Source organism: Anolis carolinensis, unplaced genomic scaffold (assembly GCF_035594765.1).
Source record: "Anolis carolinensis isolate JA03-04 unplaced genomic scaffold, rAnoCar3.1.pri scaffold_11, whole genome shotgun sequence".
NCBI lineage: Eukaryota > Metazoa > Chordata > Lepidosauria > Squamata > Dactyloidae > Anolis > Anolis carolinensis.
The window spans coordinates 15,886,434-15,908,619 of NW_026943822.1; the positions used below are offsets into that span (position 1 = coordinate 15,886,434).

General features: G+C 39.1%; 1 protein-coding gene and 1 long non-coding RNA gene across 4 annotated transcripts in view; one reads left to right on the plus strand and one right to left on the minus strand.

Annotated features, from left to right (window-relative positions):
* Positions 1–177: 177 nt before the first annotated feature.
* Positions 178–16,795, minus strand: slc24a5 (solute carrier family 24 member 5). 3 transcript variants are annotated; one of them, XM_062963614.1, is made up of 10 exons: positions 16,450–16,795; positions 13,645–13,819; positions 9,003–9,146; positions 6,128–6,211; positions 5,930–6,033; positions 5,397–5,497; positions 3,532–3,812; positions 2,499–2,705; positions 1,277–1,378; positions 178–567 (listed from the first exon to the last, which is right to left on the minus strand). In XM_062963614.1, the coding sequence occupies exons 2-10, from the start codon at positions 13,796–13,798 to the stop codon at positions 245–247; spliced, it is 1,500 nt and encodes a 499-aa protein (XP_062819684.1). In that variant the 5' UTR covers positions 13,799–13,819; positions 16,450–16,795; the 3' UTR covers positions 178–244. The 3 variants fall into 3 exon arrangements, with proteins under 3 accessions (XP_062819684.1, XP_008119677.2, XP_062819685.1); XM_008121470.3 differs by having other exon boundaries at positions 9,003–9,182; positions 16,450–16,794; XM_062963615.1 differs by lacking the exon at positions 6,128–6,211 and having other exon boundaries at positions 9,003–9,182.
* LOC103280972 (uncharacterized) overlaps positions 6,149–22,186 on the plus strand; it is a 214,086-nt gene continuing 198,048 nt past the window's right edge. The window contains exon 1 of the long non-coding RNA XR_507540.3: positions 6,149–6,216. This is a non-coding gene — a long non-coding RNA (uncharacterized LOC103280972). The remainder of the gene's footprint in view (positions 6,217–22,186) is intronic.

The window sequence follows — 22,186 nt, forward strand, 5'->3', positions numbered from 1 at the left end:
TTTTACTTGCATTTATGGTCACTGCTGTTCCTGTCTCTCAAAGGATATATACTTATGAACCCCTGCTAGTTTAAAGCTTTGAAGTAATTATTTTATAACGTGGACACTCTGCCAGTTCATTTTAGACCTCAAATGGGATTCTAGGTTTTTTGTGTTACTAAATGAAGAAACTGGTCCTTTTATTCCTTAAGTATTTATTTTTTAAAAATACTTTATGACAGTGTTGAAAGAATTCCCACCAATGTTAGTTGCCACAGATTCTGAAAGGATTGTTTCCTATGATCCCAAGTTCATACAAGATTGATAATATTGCAAAGGCCAGGTACATCAGTAGACAGACGGCACCCAGTTTTTTGTCCAGCTTCCAGCCATTTAGATGAACAGCCAAGAAAATGAAAATGATGGAACAAACGAGAGAGATGGCGGTGTAAGTCAGGCCACTGCTGCTCACTTGCACAGGACCCGATGTGTCTACAAAGGCTGTCTTTATAAACCAGGGTAATCCCAAACACAGCAGATCAAAGACGTTGGATCCAACAATGTTTGACATGGCCATGTCTCCTTTTCCTGAAAAAATAAGATACAGCTTGTCAGCCTTAATGGGAAACATATCGGCTGTGGGTTTATATAGTATTTTAAAAATCATGTCCTGTTGGGTTGCAATTCCCATTATCCCCAGTCTACATGACAATTAATCAATAGCGATGGGAGTTGTCATTTAGTATCTGTGGACCCAAACTGAGTAAAAACTTAATAGCACCAATCTCTGTCAAAAAATTATAGTTGGTCCTCTATATCCACAGATTCTCTGTCCATTGATTCAGTGACTTTTTAAATGACATTTCAATATGGCTGATGTGGCTTTCCATGAAAATGAATTTGACATCCCTGATCTACGTTGTACCAGCTGCTGGCATGGTTGTTTTTCAATCCTACCATGTCTGAAAATAATTTAGGTACTTTACTAGATAAATACCCCCTTACTAGAGGAATCTAGCACCATGATTGTATAGTATTGTCCCTTGGCCATACATTTGCCTTTTGGGAAGTTCACAAAGCAGCATGAAGTCAGTGACTTTCTGCTTCTGGTACCTTTTATTTTTTTATTAAATGTTAGAAAATCCTTTCTAGTTTTGATGGCTTGAAGGGTTTGGCACTACAGGCTAACTAAGAAAGCACACATGTTACCTTTTGTCCAACATGGAAAAAGAAAACCCTTTATCCGTCATTGCAAACCACTCCTCAGTGGTTTGGGCATCCAATCTGGAAAGCTTACCTTTTCTAGCCACTAGCACACTTGCAATTGTATCTGGTATGCTTGTTCCTGCTGCTAACAATGTCAGGCCCATTACAGTGTCTGGAATTTTTAAGGTTTCACCTATAACAAGAAAAAAACCAAGAGCAACAAACTTGTAATTACTGAAAGGTCATTCTAATATTTCAGAATAACTTAAAAACAATCGCAAACTGATTAAAATATCGCAGTCTGGTGATTTGCATAGGTTAAGATAAAATAGGTCAAGAAGATGAAATATCAAGCTTTGGAAATACTTTAACCATGAAATCTTGCATCAAATCTTCCTCCAAGTACAAGAAAACTTTCTCTTCTTGAAGTCTCTTTTGGAATGATTCCAACTACTATAATCCTTTCACTTACTTCGGCAGTTTTGTCACATGAGCTCTTGGAAGTCATATGAACTGCTAACCCTTCTTAATGACCCACTGTTCAAAGAAACACATGCATTCCCATGGGGGGAGGGATGTAAAGTCTGCTGATAATCCTTATGCCAAAAGTTTCAGAAGACATTTCTGAGAAAGTTCAGTGGGAAAGTAAATTTTAAAGAAGCTTGTTAATGAAGCTTTTGATGTAGTTCAAGTGTTTCTGATACTTGAAAACAGAGCAAATGTTTAGTTTACCCAGCATTCAATTTCTACCCAAGGTCTGAAATCAGATATGCTATCTAATGTGATCCTCACCACTGCTTATATTTTGGTTGCAGGTAGAATATAGGAAAAATGCAGTACTAGACGAAGCAAAGACAGATTTTTGCTCAGATTTGGAAACAGCCTTACAAATACAGATGAGAAATCTGCCAAAGAGAGACCATAGCAGTTGCCAGTTCATATGCTGTGCATGCAGAAGCTTTTGGGTTCAATCCTGGATATTTTCAATATGGTTGAAGGAGTTTAAAAGTCATCAATATTGTTACTCTTTTTCCTTTGGAAAATGTGACTCATTTTACTATCTTTTCATACCACATTGCACCCAATTTCTGACCAACTTGCACTCTAAAAAAATCACAGAATAAATCAGCATTGTGGGAATGCAAGGCATGAACTATCAAAGTCAGTCTAGTGCTAGATATTGATTCAGCATAGAAACCACAGCATAGAAAGGAACGGTCCCTTCTATGGAACAGCAGAAGCACAACTGAAACCTAGGATGTATTTGACATGGCTAATTTTCAGAATAGTACATTCCTAGGCTATATACATACCTACTATTGTTACCATCCATACAAGGATGTATGTAAATGCAGAAATCCACACTGCTGACATGAGAAATGTGAGCATGAACCAGTTCTTCCAAAACTGCCGCCTGCAGTCCGGTGTCGTCAAATACAGCAGAATAATAATGGGAAGGGAGAGCACCCATAAAACTCGCTTTAGATCTGCTTCCGGCACAGCGAACACAGTTGGAGGATCTGTCAGACACAGTGGGAAGTATGTCAAAATGAGTTCTCACTTTCAACTGGGCAAATATAATCTACCTCCATTAGATATTTGCAGGACTTAAATGATTAAAAACCTTAGAGCAAGTATAGTAGTTTTCCATGATACACAGGTTTTTTAGTGTTTAGATACTCTGTCAAAAAGTGAAACTTGGGATTAATCTGTATTCTATAGCAAAACAACTGCTGCACGAATGTTTGAGCATGTGCAATCCTGGTTAAACCTATACAGTTGGTCCTCTCCATTTGCAAATGTGATTATTCACGGATTTGGTTTAAATGGTTTCTCTAGGAAAACTTAGCCCCTCCAGTGACAGTCAACTTCTGCCAGAAGTCATGCTGAAGAACTCAGGCTGGATCAACACTGCCATTTAAAATCTACATTATCTGCTTTGAACTGGATTACATAGCAGTGTAGACTCAGTCCTAGGATTCCTAGAGAAAGCACTGCTAGTTATTTGTAGGTTCTTCAGTGAGATTCCATGGTTAACTTCAGGTGGAAGTAAACCATAGAATTATGCAAGAAAGCATAGAAACTCTTAAAGATGACTCTCAATCTGGTAATTAAATATTTTCATTTTTATGGGAGTCCTACTATGCCCCTAATCCCACCAAATGTGGAGGGCTGATTGTATTTCACTGGAGCCATTATGCCATTTTAAACCACAACATCTACGAGGGCTTGGGTTACATTTATGTCAATTTTATTTGATGATTATAAAATGTAACATTTGAGAGAGGTTAGTCATTTTGGAGTTTATTTTGGAACTGTTGTTGTAAAACACGTGTACATGCATACCTTCAGAAATGGTATCGAGCCCATGTAAACTTATCGAAATATGAGAATAGTCGGACTCATCATGGAAAATCCCGCTATCTGTCCTGGACTGTCGCCGAACCAGGGGCCCCCTTTCTTCCTTCCATCCCATTAGTGGCTGCTCTTCCACTTCTTCTAGATGTACTGTGAAACATGTACAGCAAGGGCTGAACTTCCTCATGATGTACTGGTTGATTTTAATGTCAAAGCACAGGACCAAAATATAGACTCCGTATATTAGCAAGAGTGAAGAACATTCGTACCTAGAACAAATTAAAAATTCACATATGTTTCTTATCAGATCACAATAATAATAATAATAATAAAATAATAATAATAATAATAATAATAATAATAATAATAATAATAATACATTTTATTTATTACCCATCTCTCCTAATGGCTGGAGGTGCGGTATAACAAATTCAGAAACAAATTAACATAAAAATACAACACATCACTAAATTACACAGTATCATTTACCCCTGCTTTCCTGTGATTGCCCCCACCTATATCGTCGTTGTGGAAACAACTCTTCTTTATGATATTTGGGGGGGGGGGCATTACCAGTGAAACGGGGAAATTTCCCCATTCAACTCCCCCCCATAAAATGGACTATCCTTCTATCTCTAGTGTCCCTTTGTTGCCTCCAGTTGGATAATGAAACAGTTCTATATATGTGTGTGTGTGTATTATATATATTTATATGAAAACTTACACCAAAGAGCTACAAAATTGACATATAGTGGCAATAGAATGTAAATCAAAACTCCTGATTTAAAGTTGACTGGGAAGGTCTGAACCTCACATCATTCCCCTCTATATATACTCATCCCTATCCTAATATTGCAAGAATAGAGAAATTTTCTCTCCAATTTTCTCTACATCATAAATAATGTTAAATACCATTATTTCCAAACATAGTAAAGCTTTCTGTTCTTCTGCCATGTAGTTATTTCAGATGTGGTGCATGTGATCTCTGTCAGATGAGAGAATCCTACATCACATGGAAGTAGGCTTGCTTTTAAAAACCTCTGTTGGTTTTGGAATTGATTCTTGCTGTCTCCTGCCTGTAGGAAAATAAAGCACTACAGGGAATCTTTCTCTCTTTTTCACTGAATAGGGCACTGATTTGAACAGGATAATCATTCTAGGTTCAATCATGCTTATTCTGCTTCAGTATAGTGCCAAAAAAGTGGGATTTTGAATTTGTTGCATGCTGATGACTATCTTGACTCAGCTGCACTGCTTTGGAAATAGGTAAAATCTAGGTCTGTAGGGCCCTTAAAGGCAACCCATTGATCACCTGTCTTTAATTGATTTTATCACGAAACCATGAACACAAGTGGCTTTTTGAAATACTCAAAAGAAGTTTGAGGTTTTACAATATGGGTTGGCTCCCCCTTTTAAGCCCTTTCCCCACCCAAAGTGTTACAGTCAGGCACCCACATGCGCTGGGATTAGGGGCATGGGACCCCCATGAAAGTGAAAAAAAGGCAAAGAAATAGTTGTCAAGGGCTTTTGTGACTGGAATCATTGGCTGTATAGCCATGTTCCAGAAGCATTCTCTCTCTGACATTTCACCCACATCTATGGCAGGACCCTCAGATGTTGTGAAGTTTAAGGAAACTAGGCAAGAGAGGTTTATATATCTGTGGAAGGTCCAGGGTGGGAGAATGAACTCTTTGTCTGTTGGAGGCAAGTCTGAATGTTGCAATTAATCACCTTGATTAGCATTGAAAAGCCTTGCAGCTTCAAGACCTGGTTGATTCCTGCCTGGGGGAATTCTTTACATTCACACTTGCCTCAAGCAGACCAGTAGCAGAAAAAAAAAGATGGACACTTACCAGTAAACTTTGTTGTCGATAATCATTGCAAGAACAGCCGCTGCACTAATTGCATAGGCGAAACAGTCTCTAAACAGTGGCCAGCAAGAGAGTCTTGAAACCTATCAAATAAGAGTTTAGTCAGTGGTAAATGTACCTTTTCCAAGCGGTTTCAAAGTTTTCTAGCAAGCACGATGTCTGGTTATAATATATTTTAAATTTGGGCTGCTATTTCATCTTGAAATGCTCAATAAATTTTAATCTCCCCATGAAACATTGGCATTCAGTGAAATCCAAGCATCTTTATTGATTATATACACATGCAATCATATTTATACATAACGTGACAGGACTTTGGGATGTGGCTCTTCATTCATTGTGGTTATCTATTTTCTAAAAGCATAATAACTAGATGATTTGTGAAATTTTACTATCTTTGGGCTGATTACATGCTGCTTTGTGAGCATATTATGTCAAATTGCCTCACAATTAAATTGGGTTTGGCAGTACACCATGAGAAAACAGTTTAAAGAAACCATAAAGTTAGTACATACCATGCCAGATAATAGTCCACAAGCTGCAGAGATCCCGAGAAGATTGTAGATCGCAGAACCAAGGATGGTGCTGACTCCAATGTCTCCCTTTGTGACGAAAACCCCTGAAAGCAAAGCATCACTTGACATTAATTTTGACTTGCACATGAAGGTATGAAAAAAAAATCTGTGTGCCTTTAAAATCATGGCTGAACCTACCTAGGAAGGCTGTGACTAATTCAGGGGCAGAACTACCAGCTGCCATGAAAGTTGCTCCTGCAACATCGTGAGAGAGACCGAGTGCTAAGGTAAGGAACCAAAAACAGTCTTTATTGAAAGTTAGAGCTATGCCTAAGTCTCAATATAACAACACTGTATTAACTTTAATGGTGCTTTAATGCTGTGCTGAAATGCAGTTTGTCCTCCTTTGAAAAGACTCAGAATTCAGTGCTAGGGTTTGAGCTTTGCATGTAAAAGGCTGCTGGCTTATTCCAAAGTATCTCCAATTGTAAGTGTCCTTTATGGGCTACACATGGTCCCTGATCCTCACTTTTGGTACCCCTAAATTCCCTGGCGTGGGCTGGTCCAAGGGTCGGAACGACTGAATGAATAAACAACAACAAATTTCCAAATTCATTTTCTTTGATGGAAAAAGGACAGTTTTTAGAGTTATTTTTCCCCTGCAAAATTGGCCACAAGCACATCTAGCAGTGATTTCCCTCTTTCCCCATACCAGTTTGGGAAGGGGGCAAAATAACAGCCTAAAATGAAGATGTGATTGGTGGAATGCAGCTTGCAAACATGGGCAGTGTTCATCCCCCATTTCACCACCATTCAGTTTCCCATTGAGGAAAGAAGGGCTGGGAATGCTTGCACCTGAGACCTTTGTTCAGCTGCTGGCACTCAGGCCTAATGATACTGTGTGGGATGAGACAAAGAGTCTGATATGGTTTTAAAGTAGCTTGCTGTGCTAAATTTCCTGTATGATTTCTCCCACTACTTTCTGTTCCACAACTTACTCCAAGAAATTGAACAATGAAAAGAACATGGTGCGAAATATGCCAGTTACAATAACACATTGTCAGCCATCAGCTATCATGGTAAGTACAGCAGTTTTCAAACTGTATAACCCAGCATAGTGCGACAAATGCTCCCTGGCACAGAACAAATGCCATTGATTTAGTTCTTTGATAATATATCCTTAAAAATAATACGTGGCATACTGTCATTGCTAGTTTTTCTAATAGTTTTCCAGACCACAGTAGCTATTGGAATTTGAACCCTCCTTCCACTTCACAATTAGTTGATATGATCTAGTTCTCCCTCTCGCGATTCCCAAGAAAACCTCAGACTATTTCTATTGCTTGGGTGGGAAGGACAAGATCTCACAAGAAAATAGCTGTGTTTTCTATGCCTTCACTGCGTTAGCTTTTATCCTAGAGCTGTGACTATATTGAACTCTGTGGCATTAGGGGTTGTGCAGTAGCGACTGGAATGTGGAAGGATGGGTGCTTTGTTTTGCAATTTCTACATATATAATGTGATTGGGGAGGGCATTTAATTTCATTGCATGATGTAGTTGTAAATGGGGTTTAAAACTGAGGTGGGTTTCATGCAGATAGACCTTAAAATGACTGAGGATTGAGCCTTTCAAGCAGTGGTTCTCAACCTGTGGGTGCCCAGATGTTTTGGCCTTCAACTCCCAGAAACCCTAACACAGGGGTCCTCAAACTTTTAAAGCAGAGGGCCGGTCCACAATCCTTCAGACTGTTGAGGGGCCAAATTATCATTTGGGGGGAAAAAACGAACAAATTCCTATGCACACTGCACATGTCTTATTTGTAGTACAAAACAACAATAACAATGAAAGAACAATACAATATTTAAAAATGAAAACAATTTTAACCAACACAAACCTATCAGGATTTCAATGGGAAGTGTGGGCCTGCTTCTGGCCAATGAGATAGTCAGGTTAATTAGGATTGTTGTTGTTGTTGTGTGTCTTCAAGTCATTTCAGACTTTGGGCGAGCCTAAGTCCAAAATTATTTATTTATTCATTTACTACATTTCTTTACTACATTTATATCCCACCCTTCTCACCCCGAAGGGAACTCAGAGCAGCTGTATGTACATACAATATATTATTAGCATTACACAATATTAGCATTATACTATATTGAACTATACCACTATACTGTAATATTATATGTAATATATAACATATAATTAATATTATTATATGATATTATTGTTAGTATTATATTGTGTAACATTATATTATTATCAATATTATATGTATATACAATATATTATTAAAACTGATATAAAATATTATGTTATAAATGAGGGTGGGAGCCAGGTAAATTAAACCCTAAATTACCCTGGAGGGCCACATCCGGCCCCCGGGCCTTAGTTTGGGGACCCCTGCCCTAACAGCTGGTAAACTGGTTGGGATTTCTGGGAGTCATAGGCCAAAACATCTAGGGACCCACAGGTTGAGAACCACTGCTTTAGTTCCCCATTGTTTTTGCCGAGTTAATCTTTGCCGAGTGCAAATGACAACACTACTCTCGATTCCTTGTAAGCAGAATGAGGAGTTAGCCAAAAATGGGCTTGCCTTTTGGCTGAATTGCACACCTCTAATGGTGAAATTAGTGCAGATAAGAAACATGGAAATGATGTCATTACAGCACAAATGTGCCAAGGTTGCGATACATATTGTCAACGATCAGCTATCGTGAGTAGAGCTGCAGCTATTTTTGAACTGTATAACCCATCATGTGATGAACGCTCCCTGGCATAGAACAAATGTCATTTGTTTAGTTCTTCGGCACGGCTATATGAACTGTGGAAGTACAATGTAGTGCTATATTGGCATTTGCCAGGCGTCTTTAACTATATTCTCCTTGGGTGTCCATTTAGTAACGTGCTACAAAATGATGCACAACACTTTTTGTAAGAGATTTCTAAACTGCCCTCACATTGTGCATGGAATAATGATCTTGAAGGTTTATTTAGTTTCGTTGGTGAGATGGCTGACCTTTTCAAAAAGCGCCACCCGATATACACAAAAAGGGAGAAGAAAAAACTTACACTCGCTGATAATCTCCAGCGAAGGGAGGAAGTAATCATCACACACAATGGACACAGCCAGGAACATATAAAGAATGATTATGAAATAGATAATGATGCCTCCGTCTTCTCGCTCCTGCTGCGTAAAAAATCCCTCTGGGAATTCTGATGATGGGGAGAGAATACATTGGCTTTTGTTTTCTGAAAAGCAAGCGTTAGGAGGTTTTGATTTGACATAGAGATCATCTCTGTTGTGCTCGAACATCTATAAAATGCCAGAGAATGTAAATGTTTTAAAGAAAGTAAAGCAAGTTTTTTTTTAATTTGACAAAACCAGAATAGGATTGGTTTTTGAATACAATGCTTTCCAGACCAGAAACGAAACAGATAATCTGATGGGAATATTTTATTACTAAACCATATTGCGAAAATTGTAAAATTTCACATGCATAGGGCTGTATCCTATTTGAATCCCAACTAGATCTATTGAAAGCAACATGACTTGTTTAAGTATTGATTCATTCATTTCAGGGCTTTAACCGACAGAAGAAAGTGAGTTTTGGGTTAACAGCCCGGCTTCAAGTGAAAGCTGAATTTTGTTTTCAGCATACAACTTACACACTATTAAAAATAATTTAAAACTAGGAGGCAAACATCTTACTGATTCAAATCTGTGGAAAAGTCTGGGAATTTTCCTCCTTGCTCCTCCCATTTTATCCTCACTGGAACTTGGATTAAAGATAACAACTGCACAAGAGATTTAGATTTGTAGATTTCTGCTGGATCTCAGACCAACACTCTTTAAGATAAGGAATACATGGCCCTTCACCAAATAAACAATGCTTTTCAAAAAGGTCCATTCACATAATTTAATAGACTAGGGCTTTCCATGAGGACCATACAAGCCTGCTATAAAGATCCCGCGACTGTCATTCATTAGTGTTGGAAACCACAGCTTTAGTTCAGTTTGGCCCACTTCTAAATAGCCCAGAACTCTAATAATAATAATAATAATAATAATAATTATTATTATTTCACGATTATTATTATTATTATTATTATTGAACTTTATTTGTACCCCGCTAGCATCTCCCGAAGGACTTGATGCGGCTTACAAAGGCCAAGGCCTCAACACACAATATAACAATACAAAACAAAAATCAAATTAAAAACAATTAAAACAGTATAAACAACAAGCAATAACAATACGCTAAAACACAATAGAACTGGGCCGGGCCAGAGTAATGGGTACAAGATTAAAAGTGCTGATGTGACAGGTGATATATAAGGCTTATAGGGCAAGTGCAGAGTGCGATATGCGATCTTAATTCTAATAAAGTGCTTATGGGACTTGGTATTGGATCTGCCAACTGCAAAAGGCCACCCTACTGGGATCTGCACGCATCATCCGAAAATACATCACACAGTCCTAGACACTTGGGAAGTGTTCGACTTGTGGTTTTGTGATACGAAATCCAGCATATCTATCTTGTTTGCTGTGTCATAATAAAATAATAATAATAATAATAATAATAATAATAATAATAATAATAATAATAATATACAGTAGAGTCTCACTTATCCAAGTAGAGTCTCAGAATCCAAGGTTCTGGATTATCCAAGGCATTTTTATAATCAATGTTTTCAATATATCATGATATTTTGGTGATAAATTCGTAAATACAGTAATTACAACAAAACATTACTGCGTATTGAACTACTTTTTCTGTCAAATTTGTTGTATAACATGATGTTTTGGTGCTTAATTTGTAAAATCGTAACCTAATTTGATGTTTAATAGGCTTTTCCTTAATCCCTCCTTATTATCCAAGATATTAGCTTATCCAAGCTTCTGCCGGCCCATTTAGCTTGGATAAGTGAAACTCTACTGCAATATCTTTATTTGTATCCTGCTTTTCTCCCTAAAACGGGACCTAAAGTGGCTCAGAACATTGTGTAAAAGACAATATAAAACAATGTAAATGTATAAAACACAACCTATAAAACTATTTGTGGACTATTTTGGAGTATTTTGGATTTCAGAATTTTGGGTAACAGATGCTCAACTTGCATAATAAAAATCATCCAAAAAGTAAACAACGATTCCACCATTTCAAATAAGGGACAGCATTTTACTATGTATGTAATGGCACGTGAGCATCCACAAGGTTGGATCAAATTCCAGTAGATACTAATTCAGATTCAGCCCTAGAGTGCATTGCGGCTAAGACAGAGTTACCTGTAAATCGAACCCATTAGTCAATTGCTTTATTGACACTGAGTTGGTATGACTTTGGAATTTTAGTAGGTCTAAAAGCTCTTGAACAGACTTTCTCTCTTTTTTTTAAAGAGAACTAGGTCAGGTAAAATGCATGGAAGATGGAGCATGAAGCTCTTCATACATTTGCTGTTGCTTTGGGAAATGAATGCCACCGCCCCGCGCTGCCTCAGCGACTGCTTTGCTGTTTCCTTCTGCAACTGCCTTGCCTTCCAAGTAGACTTCCTGAGAGTGCTAATGCTTAATAAATACTACAGCTTCTCAGGATTCCATAGTATTGAGTCATGGATGTTAAAGTGGTGTCAAACTGCATTAATTCTACAGTGTACATGTGCCCTCCCTCCCTCCTCTCTGGGTACTTCACTGAGTTCTGATAACTTTTGCATTGCGGAGACACTTTGCAGCCACTGAAATGAATTGAGGTCAAAGGGGGCAGAGAGAAACTGGGACGCTTTAAAGCTGGTGAAGAAAAAGTGGCAAATAGAGACAGCTGGAGGTCACGCAGTCACTCATTTTGACACTTCCAAATCTCAAAAAGCCCTTAAATCTTTTCTAAGTGCTCCCCATTGGGTGTATCTTCACTGTAGAATGAATGCAGCTCAACACTTTAAGTGCCGTGGAATCCTGGGAGTTCTAGCATTACAAGGTTTTCACCTTCTTGACCAAAACGTGCTGGTGCCTCTAAACTGTAGATCCCAGGCAGTTAAGGTGATGTCATACCACATTCATTCATAAAACAGTGCTCTCTAAAAAGCCCTTTTAAGAATCATAGAGTCAATGTATTGTCGGAGGCTTTCACAGGAGTCTTGTGTAGGTTCCGGGCTGTGTGGCTTTGTCCTAGAAGCATTTTCTCCTGATGTTTTGCCTGCATCTGTAGCTGGCCTCTATCCTCTCCCACGGCCACAGTGGTGCAATGGGTTAAACCCTTGTGCTGGCTGAACTGCTGGCCTGAAGGTAGGGATGCTGACCTGAAGGTTGCCAGTTCAAATCCGCAAAATGGGGTGCGCTCCTGTCTGTCAGCTCTAGCTTGTGGGGACATGAGAGAAGCCTCCCAGCTAACACATCCGGGTGTCCCCTGGGTGACGTCTCTGTAGACAGCCAATAGAATCATAGAATCATAGAATAGTAGAGACCTCATGGGCCATCCAGTCCAACCCCATTCTGCCAAGAAGCAGGCAATCGCATTCAAAGCACCCCCGACAGATGGCCATCCAGCCTCTGCTTAAAAGCCTCCAAAGAAGGAGCCTCCACCACAGACTTGGAGAGAGAGTTCCACTGTCGAACAGCCCTCACAGTGAGGAAGTTCTTCCTGATGTTCAGGTGGAATCTCCTTTCCTGTAGTTTGAAGCCATTGTTCTGTGTCCTAGTCTGCCGGGCAGCAGAAAACAAGCTCCCTCCCTCCTCCCTATGACTTCCCTTCACGTATTTGTACATGGCTATCATGTCTCCTCTCAGCCTTCTCTTCTGCAGGCTAAACATGCCAAGCTCTTTAAGTCGCTCCTCATAGGGCTTGTTCTCCAGACAATAATCTCACACCAGAAGCAGTATGTTCTCAAGTCGCTTCTGGTAAAGGTAAAGGTTTCCCCTGATGTTAAGTTCAGTCGTGACCGACTCTGGGGGTTGGTGCTCATCTCCATTTCTAAGCCGAAGAGCCGCCGTTGTCCGTAGACACCTCCAAGGTCATGAGGCCGGCATGACTGCATGGAGTGCCGTTACCTTCCCACCCGAGCAGTACCTATTGATCTACTCACATTTGCATGTTTTCGAACTGCTAGGTTGGCAGGAGCTGGGGCTAACAGCGGGCGCTCACTCCGCTCCTGGGATTTGAACCTGGGACCTTTTGGTCTGCAAGTTCAGCAGCTCAGCGCTTTAACACACTGTGCCACCAGGGGCCCCCCAAGTCGCTTCTGACACATAAAAAAACAAATCCTCTGAAGATGCCAGCCATAAATGCAAGTGAAACGTCAGGAGAAAATGCTGCTAGAACATGGCCATACAGCCCAGAAACTAAATAACATCCCAATCATAGAGTCAGAAGAGACCCCAAGTGCCATTCAGTCCAAGTCCAACCCCATTATGCCAGGAAGGGAAACACGATCCATGCATCCCCGCTAGAAGGCCATCTACCTAATGGAGAAACCTTGGCTTTTCCCAACCTTGGGATCCATCAACAAGTTATCTTGATACCACTTGGACGGCCTTGACTCGAGGCTATGAAATCCTGTGAGTTTGGTGAGGCACGAGCACTCTGACAGAGAAGGCTCAAGACCTTGGAAAAGTGCACATTTCCATAGTGTGGAGTCCTGGCAGTTCAAGTGGTGGCAAACTGCATTGATTCCACAATGTCATTGCATAGAAGAAAGTTCTTCCTTAGGCTCTTCTTACCTGGAGCTGGTTGGGCAGAGGCGGTCCAGGTGGGGTGGTCTCGCGTGGGGTCCCCGGTGCCCAGGAGCAGCAGAAGCAGCAGCGGCAGCAAGGAGAGTGCTTGAGCCCCAGGACTCCTCCTCCGCCTGCTCTTCTTTGCCAGCCGGCTGAGCATCGTGGGTGCCTCCCGCACTGGCTGAGAAGGAGGAGGGAGACAGGATTAGGGGCCCCAGTGGGCAGTCATGTGAGGGGCTGGGAGGAGAAAGCATGGGTGAATGGAGGAGAGGGAGGGAGGTCAGGCAAAGAAGGAGGTTGCCCCAACCATGAGCCAAGCAGAAAGGAACCTAGGTTGCAACTACACTGTAGATCAGGGGTCCCCAAACTACGGCCCACGGGCCACATGTGGCCCATCGAAGCCATTTATCTGGCCCCCATGACACAAAGGCAGGAGGGGTTGGGCTAAATGGCCCAAGAGGTCTCTTCCAACTCTCATTATTATTATTATTTTATTGTATGACACAGCAAACAAGATAGACATGCTGGATTTTGTATCACAAAATCACAAGTCGAACACTTCCCAAGTGTCTAGGACTGTGTGATGTATTATTATTATTATTATTATTATTATTATTATTATTATTATTATTATTATTATGACACAGCAAACAAGATAGACATGCTGGATTTTGTATCACAAAATCACAAGTCGAACACTTCCCAAGTGTCTAGGACTGTGTGATGTATTATTATTATTATTATTATTATTATTATTATTATTATTATTATGACACAGCAAACAAGATAGACATGCTGGATTTTGTATCACAAAATCACAAGTCGAACACTTCCCAAGTGTCTAGGACTGTGTGATGTATTATTATTATTATTATTATTTTATTATTATGACACAGCAAACAAGATAGACATGCTGGATTTTGTATCACAAAATCACAAGTCGAACACTTCCCAAGTGTCTAGGACTGTGTGGTGTATTATTATTATTATTATTATTATTATTATTATTATTATGACACAGCAAACAAGATAGACATGCTGGATTTTGTATCACAAAATCACAAGTCGAACACTTCCCAAGTGTCTAGGACTGTGTGATGTATTATTATTATTATTATTATTATTATTATTATTATTTTATTATGACACAGCAAACAAGATAGACATGCTGGATTTTGTATCACAAAATCACAAGTCGAACACTTCCCAAGTGTCTAGGACTGTGTGATGTATTATTATTATTATTATTATTATTATTATTATTATTATTATTATTATGACACAGCAAACAAGATAGACATGCTGGATTTTGTATCACAAAATCACAAGTCGAACACTTCCCAAGTGTCTAGGACTGTGTGATGTATTATTATTATTATTATTATTATTATTATTATTATTATTATTATTATTATTTTATTATGACACAGCAAACAAGATAGACATGCTGGATTTTGTATCACAAAATCACAAGTCGAACACTTCCCAAGTGTCTAGGACTGTGTGATTTATTATTATTATTATTATTATTATTATTATTATTATTATTATTATTATTATTATTTTATTATTATGACACAGCAAACAAGATAGACATGCTGGATTTTGTATCACAAAATCACAAGTCGAACACTTCCCAAGTGTCTAGGACTGTGTGATGTATTATTATTATTATTATTATTATTATTATTATTATTATTATTATTTTATGACACAGCAAACAAGATAGATATGCTGGATTTCGTTTCACAAAATCACAAGTCGAACACTTCCCAAGTGTCTAGGATTGTGTGATGTATTATTATTATTATTATTATTATTATTATTATTATTATTATTATTATTATTATTTTATGACACAGCAAACAAGATAGATATGCTGGATTTCGTTTCACAAAATCACAAGTCGAACACTTCCCAAGTGTCTAGGATTGTGTGATGTATTATTATTATTATTATTATTATTATTATTATTATTTTATGACACAGCAAACAAGATAGATATGCTGGATTTCGTTTCACAAAATCACAAGTCAAACACTTCCCAAGTGTCTAGGATTGTGTGATGTATTATTATTATTATTATTATTATTATTATTATTATTTTATGACACAGCAAACAAGATAGATATGCTGGATTTCGTTTCACAAAATCACAAGTCGAACACTTCCCAAGTGTCTAGGATTGTGTGATGTATTATTATTATTATTATTATTATTATTATTATTATGACACAGCAAACAAGATAGACATGCTGGATTTTGTATCACAAAATCACAAGTCGAACACTTCCCAAGTGTCTAGGACTGTGTGATGTATTATTATTATTATTATTATTATTATTATTATTATTATTATTATGACACAGCAAACAAGATAGACATGCTGGATTTCGTTTCACAAAATCACAAGTCGAACACTTCCCAAGTGTCTAGGATTGTGTGATGTATTATTATTATTATTATTATTATTATTATTATTATTATTATTATTATTTTATGACACAGCAAACAAGATAGATATGCTGGATTTCGTTTCACAAAATCACAAGTCGAACACTTCCCAAGCATCAGGAGAGAATGCTTCTGCAACATGGCCATACAGCCCAGAAAACTCGCAGCAACCCAGTGATTCCGTCCATGAAAGCCTTCGACAACACAAATGCACTTTCAGTCACTGATCCACTAAGGCTAAACTGGTTAGTTTCTACAGAATGATGACCATAGAATCGCATTGGAGGATCTCGAGATTCCTACAAAGGACATTTTAATCAAATCTGTCAGTAACAAATTTGCAAAAGTCAAACTCACCAACGCAGAGGGCCGACTGTATTCCTTCAATTCATCTTGACATTTTTAACATTCTTACAACTCAATATTGCTTTGATGGTTTTTAGTGAACGGGGTCTTATTTTCTCCTCCTCCCTTTTATAGTTCCTTGAATGGTGTATTATTTTATCTTTGAACTCTGCCTTGGAACCCCATGTTTACTGCCGAAGCAGAAGTTTGAAAGTAAATAGACAAAGAAAGACGTTATAAAGGGAACTTTGGGGTGCATAAAATGCCGCAGAGAGCTTGCTCCAGCCGTGAAAAGTTTGCTAATGGGAGGAAGAGAGAGCCTTCCTTTAACTTCATTAGCGTGGCAGGATTCCCACCCGCCTATTAAGCGTTGCTTTTTGGGGGAAAGAGATTTCCCCGCTGTTCTGAGGGAAGGATTTGGCAGGAGAACTGAACCAGACAGCACAAGCTGCAGGCTACTTTCTGGTTGGTTTGTTCTGATGCCCTCTTTAAACACTGAAGTATGCATGTAATTGAGGATTAAATGCTAATATACTCCACTGTTTCAGTACACAAGCTTGATCCGCCTTTGAAATAATGATTGGCGATCTAAAAGGGGGGTGGGGGGGGGAGAGAGAGATGTGAATTTGTGGTTCCACTGAATCAGTTCTAGCGTTGGTTTTCATAAACATTTGCAGTTCAATTATGCACGATCATATGCTGGCAATGTAATGGGCGATTTATGAAGGGCTGGCCTATTACTTGTGTATGGGGCCTTATTTGTCACACAGGATGGCAAGGATGAAAAACTGTCCAAACAAACGAACACTTGTTGGGTGGCATTTCATTCTAATAATAATAATAATAATAATAATAATAATAATAATAATAATAATAATAGAATATGTAAAGCAAAGTGAAGAACCTGCTTTGATTGAAGTCAATAATCAGAAACTCCTCAAAGCACAGCAGACAAAAAAACAGTACAAGAAAACCGCACTACAAATTAGAGCTGAGAGCTGGCACAACAAAACATTGCATGGAAAGTTCCTTGACAAAATTGAAGGAAAAGCTGACAAGGAGGAGACCTGGCTCTGGCTCACGAATGGGACACTGAAGGAGGAGACAGAAGGCCTGATCCTTGCAGCCCAGGAGCAAGACATCAGGACAAAGGCAATTAAGGCCAAGATCAAAAAATCAGCCAGTGAGTCAAAATGCAGACTGTGTAAGGAAACCGACAAAACCATTGATCATATCCTCAGCTGCTGTAAGAAAATCGCACAGACAGACTACAAACAGAGGCACAACCATGTGGCCCAAATGATTCATTGGAACTTATGCCTCAAGTACCACCTCCCAGCAGCAAAGAACTGGTGGGATCACAAACCTGCAAAAGTATTGAAGAATGAGCACGCAAAGATACTGTGGGACTTCCGAATCCAGACTGACAAAGTTCTGGAACACAACACACCAGACATCACAGTTGTGGAAAAGAAAAAGGTTTGGATCATTGATGTTGCCATCCCAGGTGACAGTCGCATTGACGAAAAACAACAGGAAAAACTCAGCCGCTATCAGGACCTCAAGATTGAACTTCAAAGACTCTGGCAGAAACCAGTGCAAGTGGTCCCGGTGGTGATGGGCACACTGGGTGCCGTGCCAAAAGATCTCAGCCGGCATTTGGAAACAATAGACATTGACAAAATTACGATCTGCCAACTGCAAAAGGCCACCCTACTGGGATCTGCGTGCATCATCCGAAAATACATCACACAGTCCTAGGCACTTGGGAAGTGTTCGACTTGTGACTTTGTGAAACGAAATCCAGCATATCTATCTTGTTTGCTGTGTCATACAATAAAATAATAATAATAATAAACAACTTTATTCTTATACCTCGCCCCATCTCCCCAAAGGGGCTTGGGGCGGCTTACACAGGGACAAGCCCGAACAACAACATAACATAGCATTACATGTATAAAATTTAACAGCAATTTAAAACATTCCAACAATAAACAAAAATGACATAACAAGACAATTACTTTAAAAGCCTGAGCATCAATTTTGCACACAGCAAAAGGTGACTAGTGCAGAGCTCTCAAGGGTCTATAGATAAAATCAGAGTGAAAAAAGGAGGAATACGGGGACAGGCTCCATTAAAGTGCTATAACATATGGGATAAGGAACAGTAATATGGTGCCAGACGATTTTGTAAACATAACCAGTAACACTATGAAGACAAGTCTGAAGGGCCTATTCATTCAAACACGCACCGGAACATAATAATAATAATAATAATAATAATAATAATAATAATAATAATAATAATTTATTTATATACCACCCTATCTCCTCAATGGATTCAGGGCGGTGTCCAACATAACAAGAAAACCATACAACAGCTTAAAACCATACAACAAATAAACACAATTACAACAATGAACATAAGTACAAAAGACATACAATTAATTAACACAGACTTGAGAATGAATGACAGAATACCTGCCATTGATTTTCCCTGCTTTCCTAACCCATAGTCAGAGAGATGATGATGATAATAATAATAATAATACAGTAGAGTCTCACTTATCCAACATAAACGGGCCGGCAGAACGTTGGATAAGCGAATATGTTGGATAATAAGGAGAGATTAAGAAAAAGCCTATTAAACATCAAAAGAGGTTATGATTTTACAAATTAAGCACCAAAACATGTTATACAACAAATTTGACAGAAAAGGTAGTTCAATACGCAGTAATGTTATGTTGTAATTACTGTATTTACAAAATTAGCACCAAAATATCACGTTATATTGAAAACATTGACTACAAAAATGTGTTGGATAATCCAGAACGTTGGATAAGCGAGTGTTGGATAAGTGAGACTCTACTGTAATAACAACTTTATTCTTGTATCCCGCCCCATCTTCCCAAGGGGACTCAGGGCAGCTCACGTGGGGACCAGGCTCAGCAATATACAATAAAATACAACGGTAAAAAGTAATTCCAACACAACAAATTAACACTTTAATACATCAAAACATAAAATACAGCATCAACAATCTAAAAACATAGTCAATGACCAAGAGCGACATAGTTGGCACTTCATTGCCCAGTGTGAGATGTGTGGGAAGGTTGGAGCTTTCTAACTTTTTTAAAAATCAAACTGTTCTATCAAACTGTGGACTTTCCATAAATCTATAATCCCTACTTGCCTAGTTTCCAACAGACCTCACACTTCTAAGGATGCCTGCCATAGATGTGGGCAGAACGTCAGGATAGAATGCTTCTGGAACATGGCCAAACAGCCTGGAAAATTCACAGCAACCCAGTGATTCTGGCCATGAAAGCCTTTGACAACACAATTGTTTTATGGTATTTCAAAAATATGAATGGAGGAGGAGGAGGAAGATGGGACGGATGGGGAAAATATGTAGAATGGGAACATGGGTTGGGCAGATATGTTCATGTAAGCTCTCCAACATATAGACCCACCAAGAAAATCCAACAAATGCTACATTCAGCAAAGGACAAGAGGGATCTTCTAACCACTGCTGGAGTCTACCCTATACCGTGGACCACCAAATACACCACTACATAGGGACCACCAAACGCAGCATTACCCAAATCAAGGAACACAAAAGGCAATGCAAACTAATTCAACCAGAGAAGTCGGCTATTGCCAATCTCCTGAAGAACCAACCTGGACACATCTATATATATAAAAGAGTGATGACATCAGGGCAGCGGACAAAACAACAAAACTACAGGCCCCCCCAACCTCGAAATTTGACAACACAACCCATCATTCGCGGCTCTAGGTTGATACAACAAAAAAGAAAAGAAAAATAAAGTCCTAATTACAGGGAGAGGAATAATAGTTTTTATCCAATTGCTGCCAGTTTGAAGGCTAAGCTCCGCCCACTTGGTCTCCTAGCAACCTCCTCAGCCCAGGGAACAGGCACAGTTAGGCCTCATTTAGGCCTCTTCCACAGATTATCAGTTTTTAACTGGATTATATGGCAGTGTAGACTCAAGGCCCTTCCACACAGCTATATAACCCATTTAGAATCTTATATTATCTGCTTTGAACTGGATTATCTTGACTCCACACTGCCATATAATCCACTTCAGTGTGCATACTAAACATAAAGACAACCATACAACAGACATTCAATACCACCACTACCTCAACAATTTCTCACCAACACCACCAGACAATGCCACAGCAACGCGTGGCCAGGCACAGCTAGTTTGAACTATAATAACAGTGATAAAAATGCAATACAAATACCAATACAACACACCTCAGTTAAATGACCTTCTGCAACTGACAGTTAATACTCAAAATTCCAAGTAAAGAGAAAGTTCTTTGCTTCCCAGAAGGAAAAGAGCCAGAGAGGGGGGTACTTAGCTTTCTGTTGGAGAGAACTGAATAGTCTGGCTATAATTTTCTCGATTGAAACAATCCATCTCTCATCTATTTTGCCTCTTTTTCCCAACCTTTCTCATGTAGCCTGGTCAGATTCTGAGTGCTCAGCAGATGAGGAATTGGGCTGTTGGGAAAGATACAGAGCACCCAGAAGAGGATAGGAGTGGCCTAGAGAGAGTTGTTTTGGAATCTCCTGGCAGTCCCCATGAGACTGGAGAAAGCGATATCGGTTCTCATGAGAATTTGTCAGAAGTGCAGGTGGAGAGAAATGTGGGTGACAGATGTTTGTCCAGGCCAAAGTGCTTGGATCTTTGGAGGCAGAGCATACAACAAAGGCAGACTCGTTTTTCCCAGAGGCTTGGAGAAAAGGAGCGGAAAATCAGGTGTGTGAGGAATGATGTTATGGGAGGGATTGAGGCCTTTTGAAGTAGTTTCCGCTGGTGTATTCCTTTGTGAGAGCAACGTATTCAGGTATTCAGGTGAACAGCTCTCGTTCTTGGTCTTTTTGGAATTCATGTATTCAAGTTTCTAAGTTTGTTCCTGTTCCTAGTTCATGTGTGACCTCGATTGCCTGCCTTGGATTCATGCTATCATGTTTATGAAAGGATGTTGGATTATGGTTGTATGTGTATGAAATGTAAATCAAGTGTTTCTGCTGTTGTGCAAGAGTGTGTGTTCTCAGCAATGAATAATAATAATAATAATAATAATAATAATAATAATAATAATAATAACTTTATTTTTATACCCCGCCCCATCTCCCCGGAGGGACTAGGAGCGGCTTACATGGGGCCATGCCCGACATAAAAATACAATAACAGCGATAAAACAGTAAAACAATTTCACATCAATAAGACATCAACATCAGTAAAACAGTCCTAAAAGTCAGCATACTGCATAAAATGTTAAAAACGGGAGGCTAAAACACAGATCTGGGCCAAAGTGCAGAAAACTTCACATGGAGAGGTAGTTTCATAGCTAAAATAATCAATAAAGTGCAAAGTGATAATGGCCAGGCATCCTATTGTTGAGTGGGCAGATAAAACAACCTACAATGATTAATCCTCGAAGGCCTTTTGGAAGAGGCCTTCGAGGATTAAGTTACAGTTAACAGCAGGCTAGTTTTGACTGACAGCCTGCTATGACCTATCAGGCATGATTTACGGCCTTTGGAGGTCGGAACTTCCTTCGGACTGAGGAATGTGCTTTCTTATCTCTGTGTGTGTTGAGCTGGTGCTTGCTGGGGCAAGAGGCTATAGAAGAATGCCAGCTCAGAGCGATGGCTTTTGCTATGCTTTGTAAATATGTATTATAGATATTGAAATAAATGTTTGGACTT

Bases quoted from the DNA above. Each gene is read 5' to 3' on its own strand.
- slc24a5 (XM_008121470.3), bottom strand. From the start codon at position 13,798: ATGCTCAGCCGGCTGGCAAAGAAGAGCAGGCGGAGGAGGAGTCCTGGG. The intron at 6,212-9,002 runs GTAAGTTTTTTC...TCCTTACCTTAG, and splicing joins GCTGGAGATTATCAGCGAGT to CACTCGGTCTCTCTCACGAT. The intron at 1,379-2,498 runs GTATGTATATAG...TTCTTGTTATAG, and splicing joins ATGGATGGTAACAATAGTAG to GTGAAACCTTAAAAATTCCA.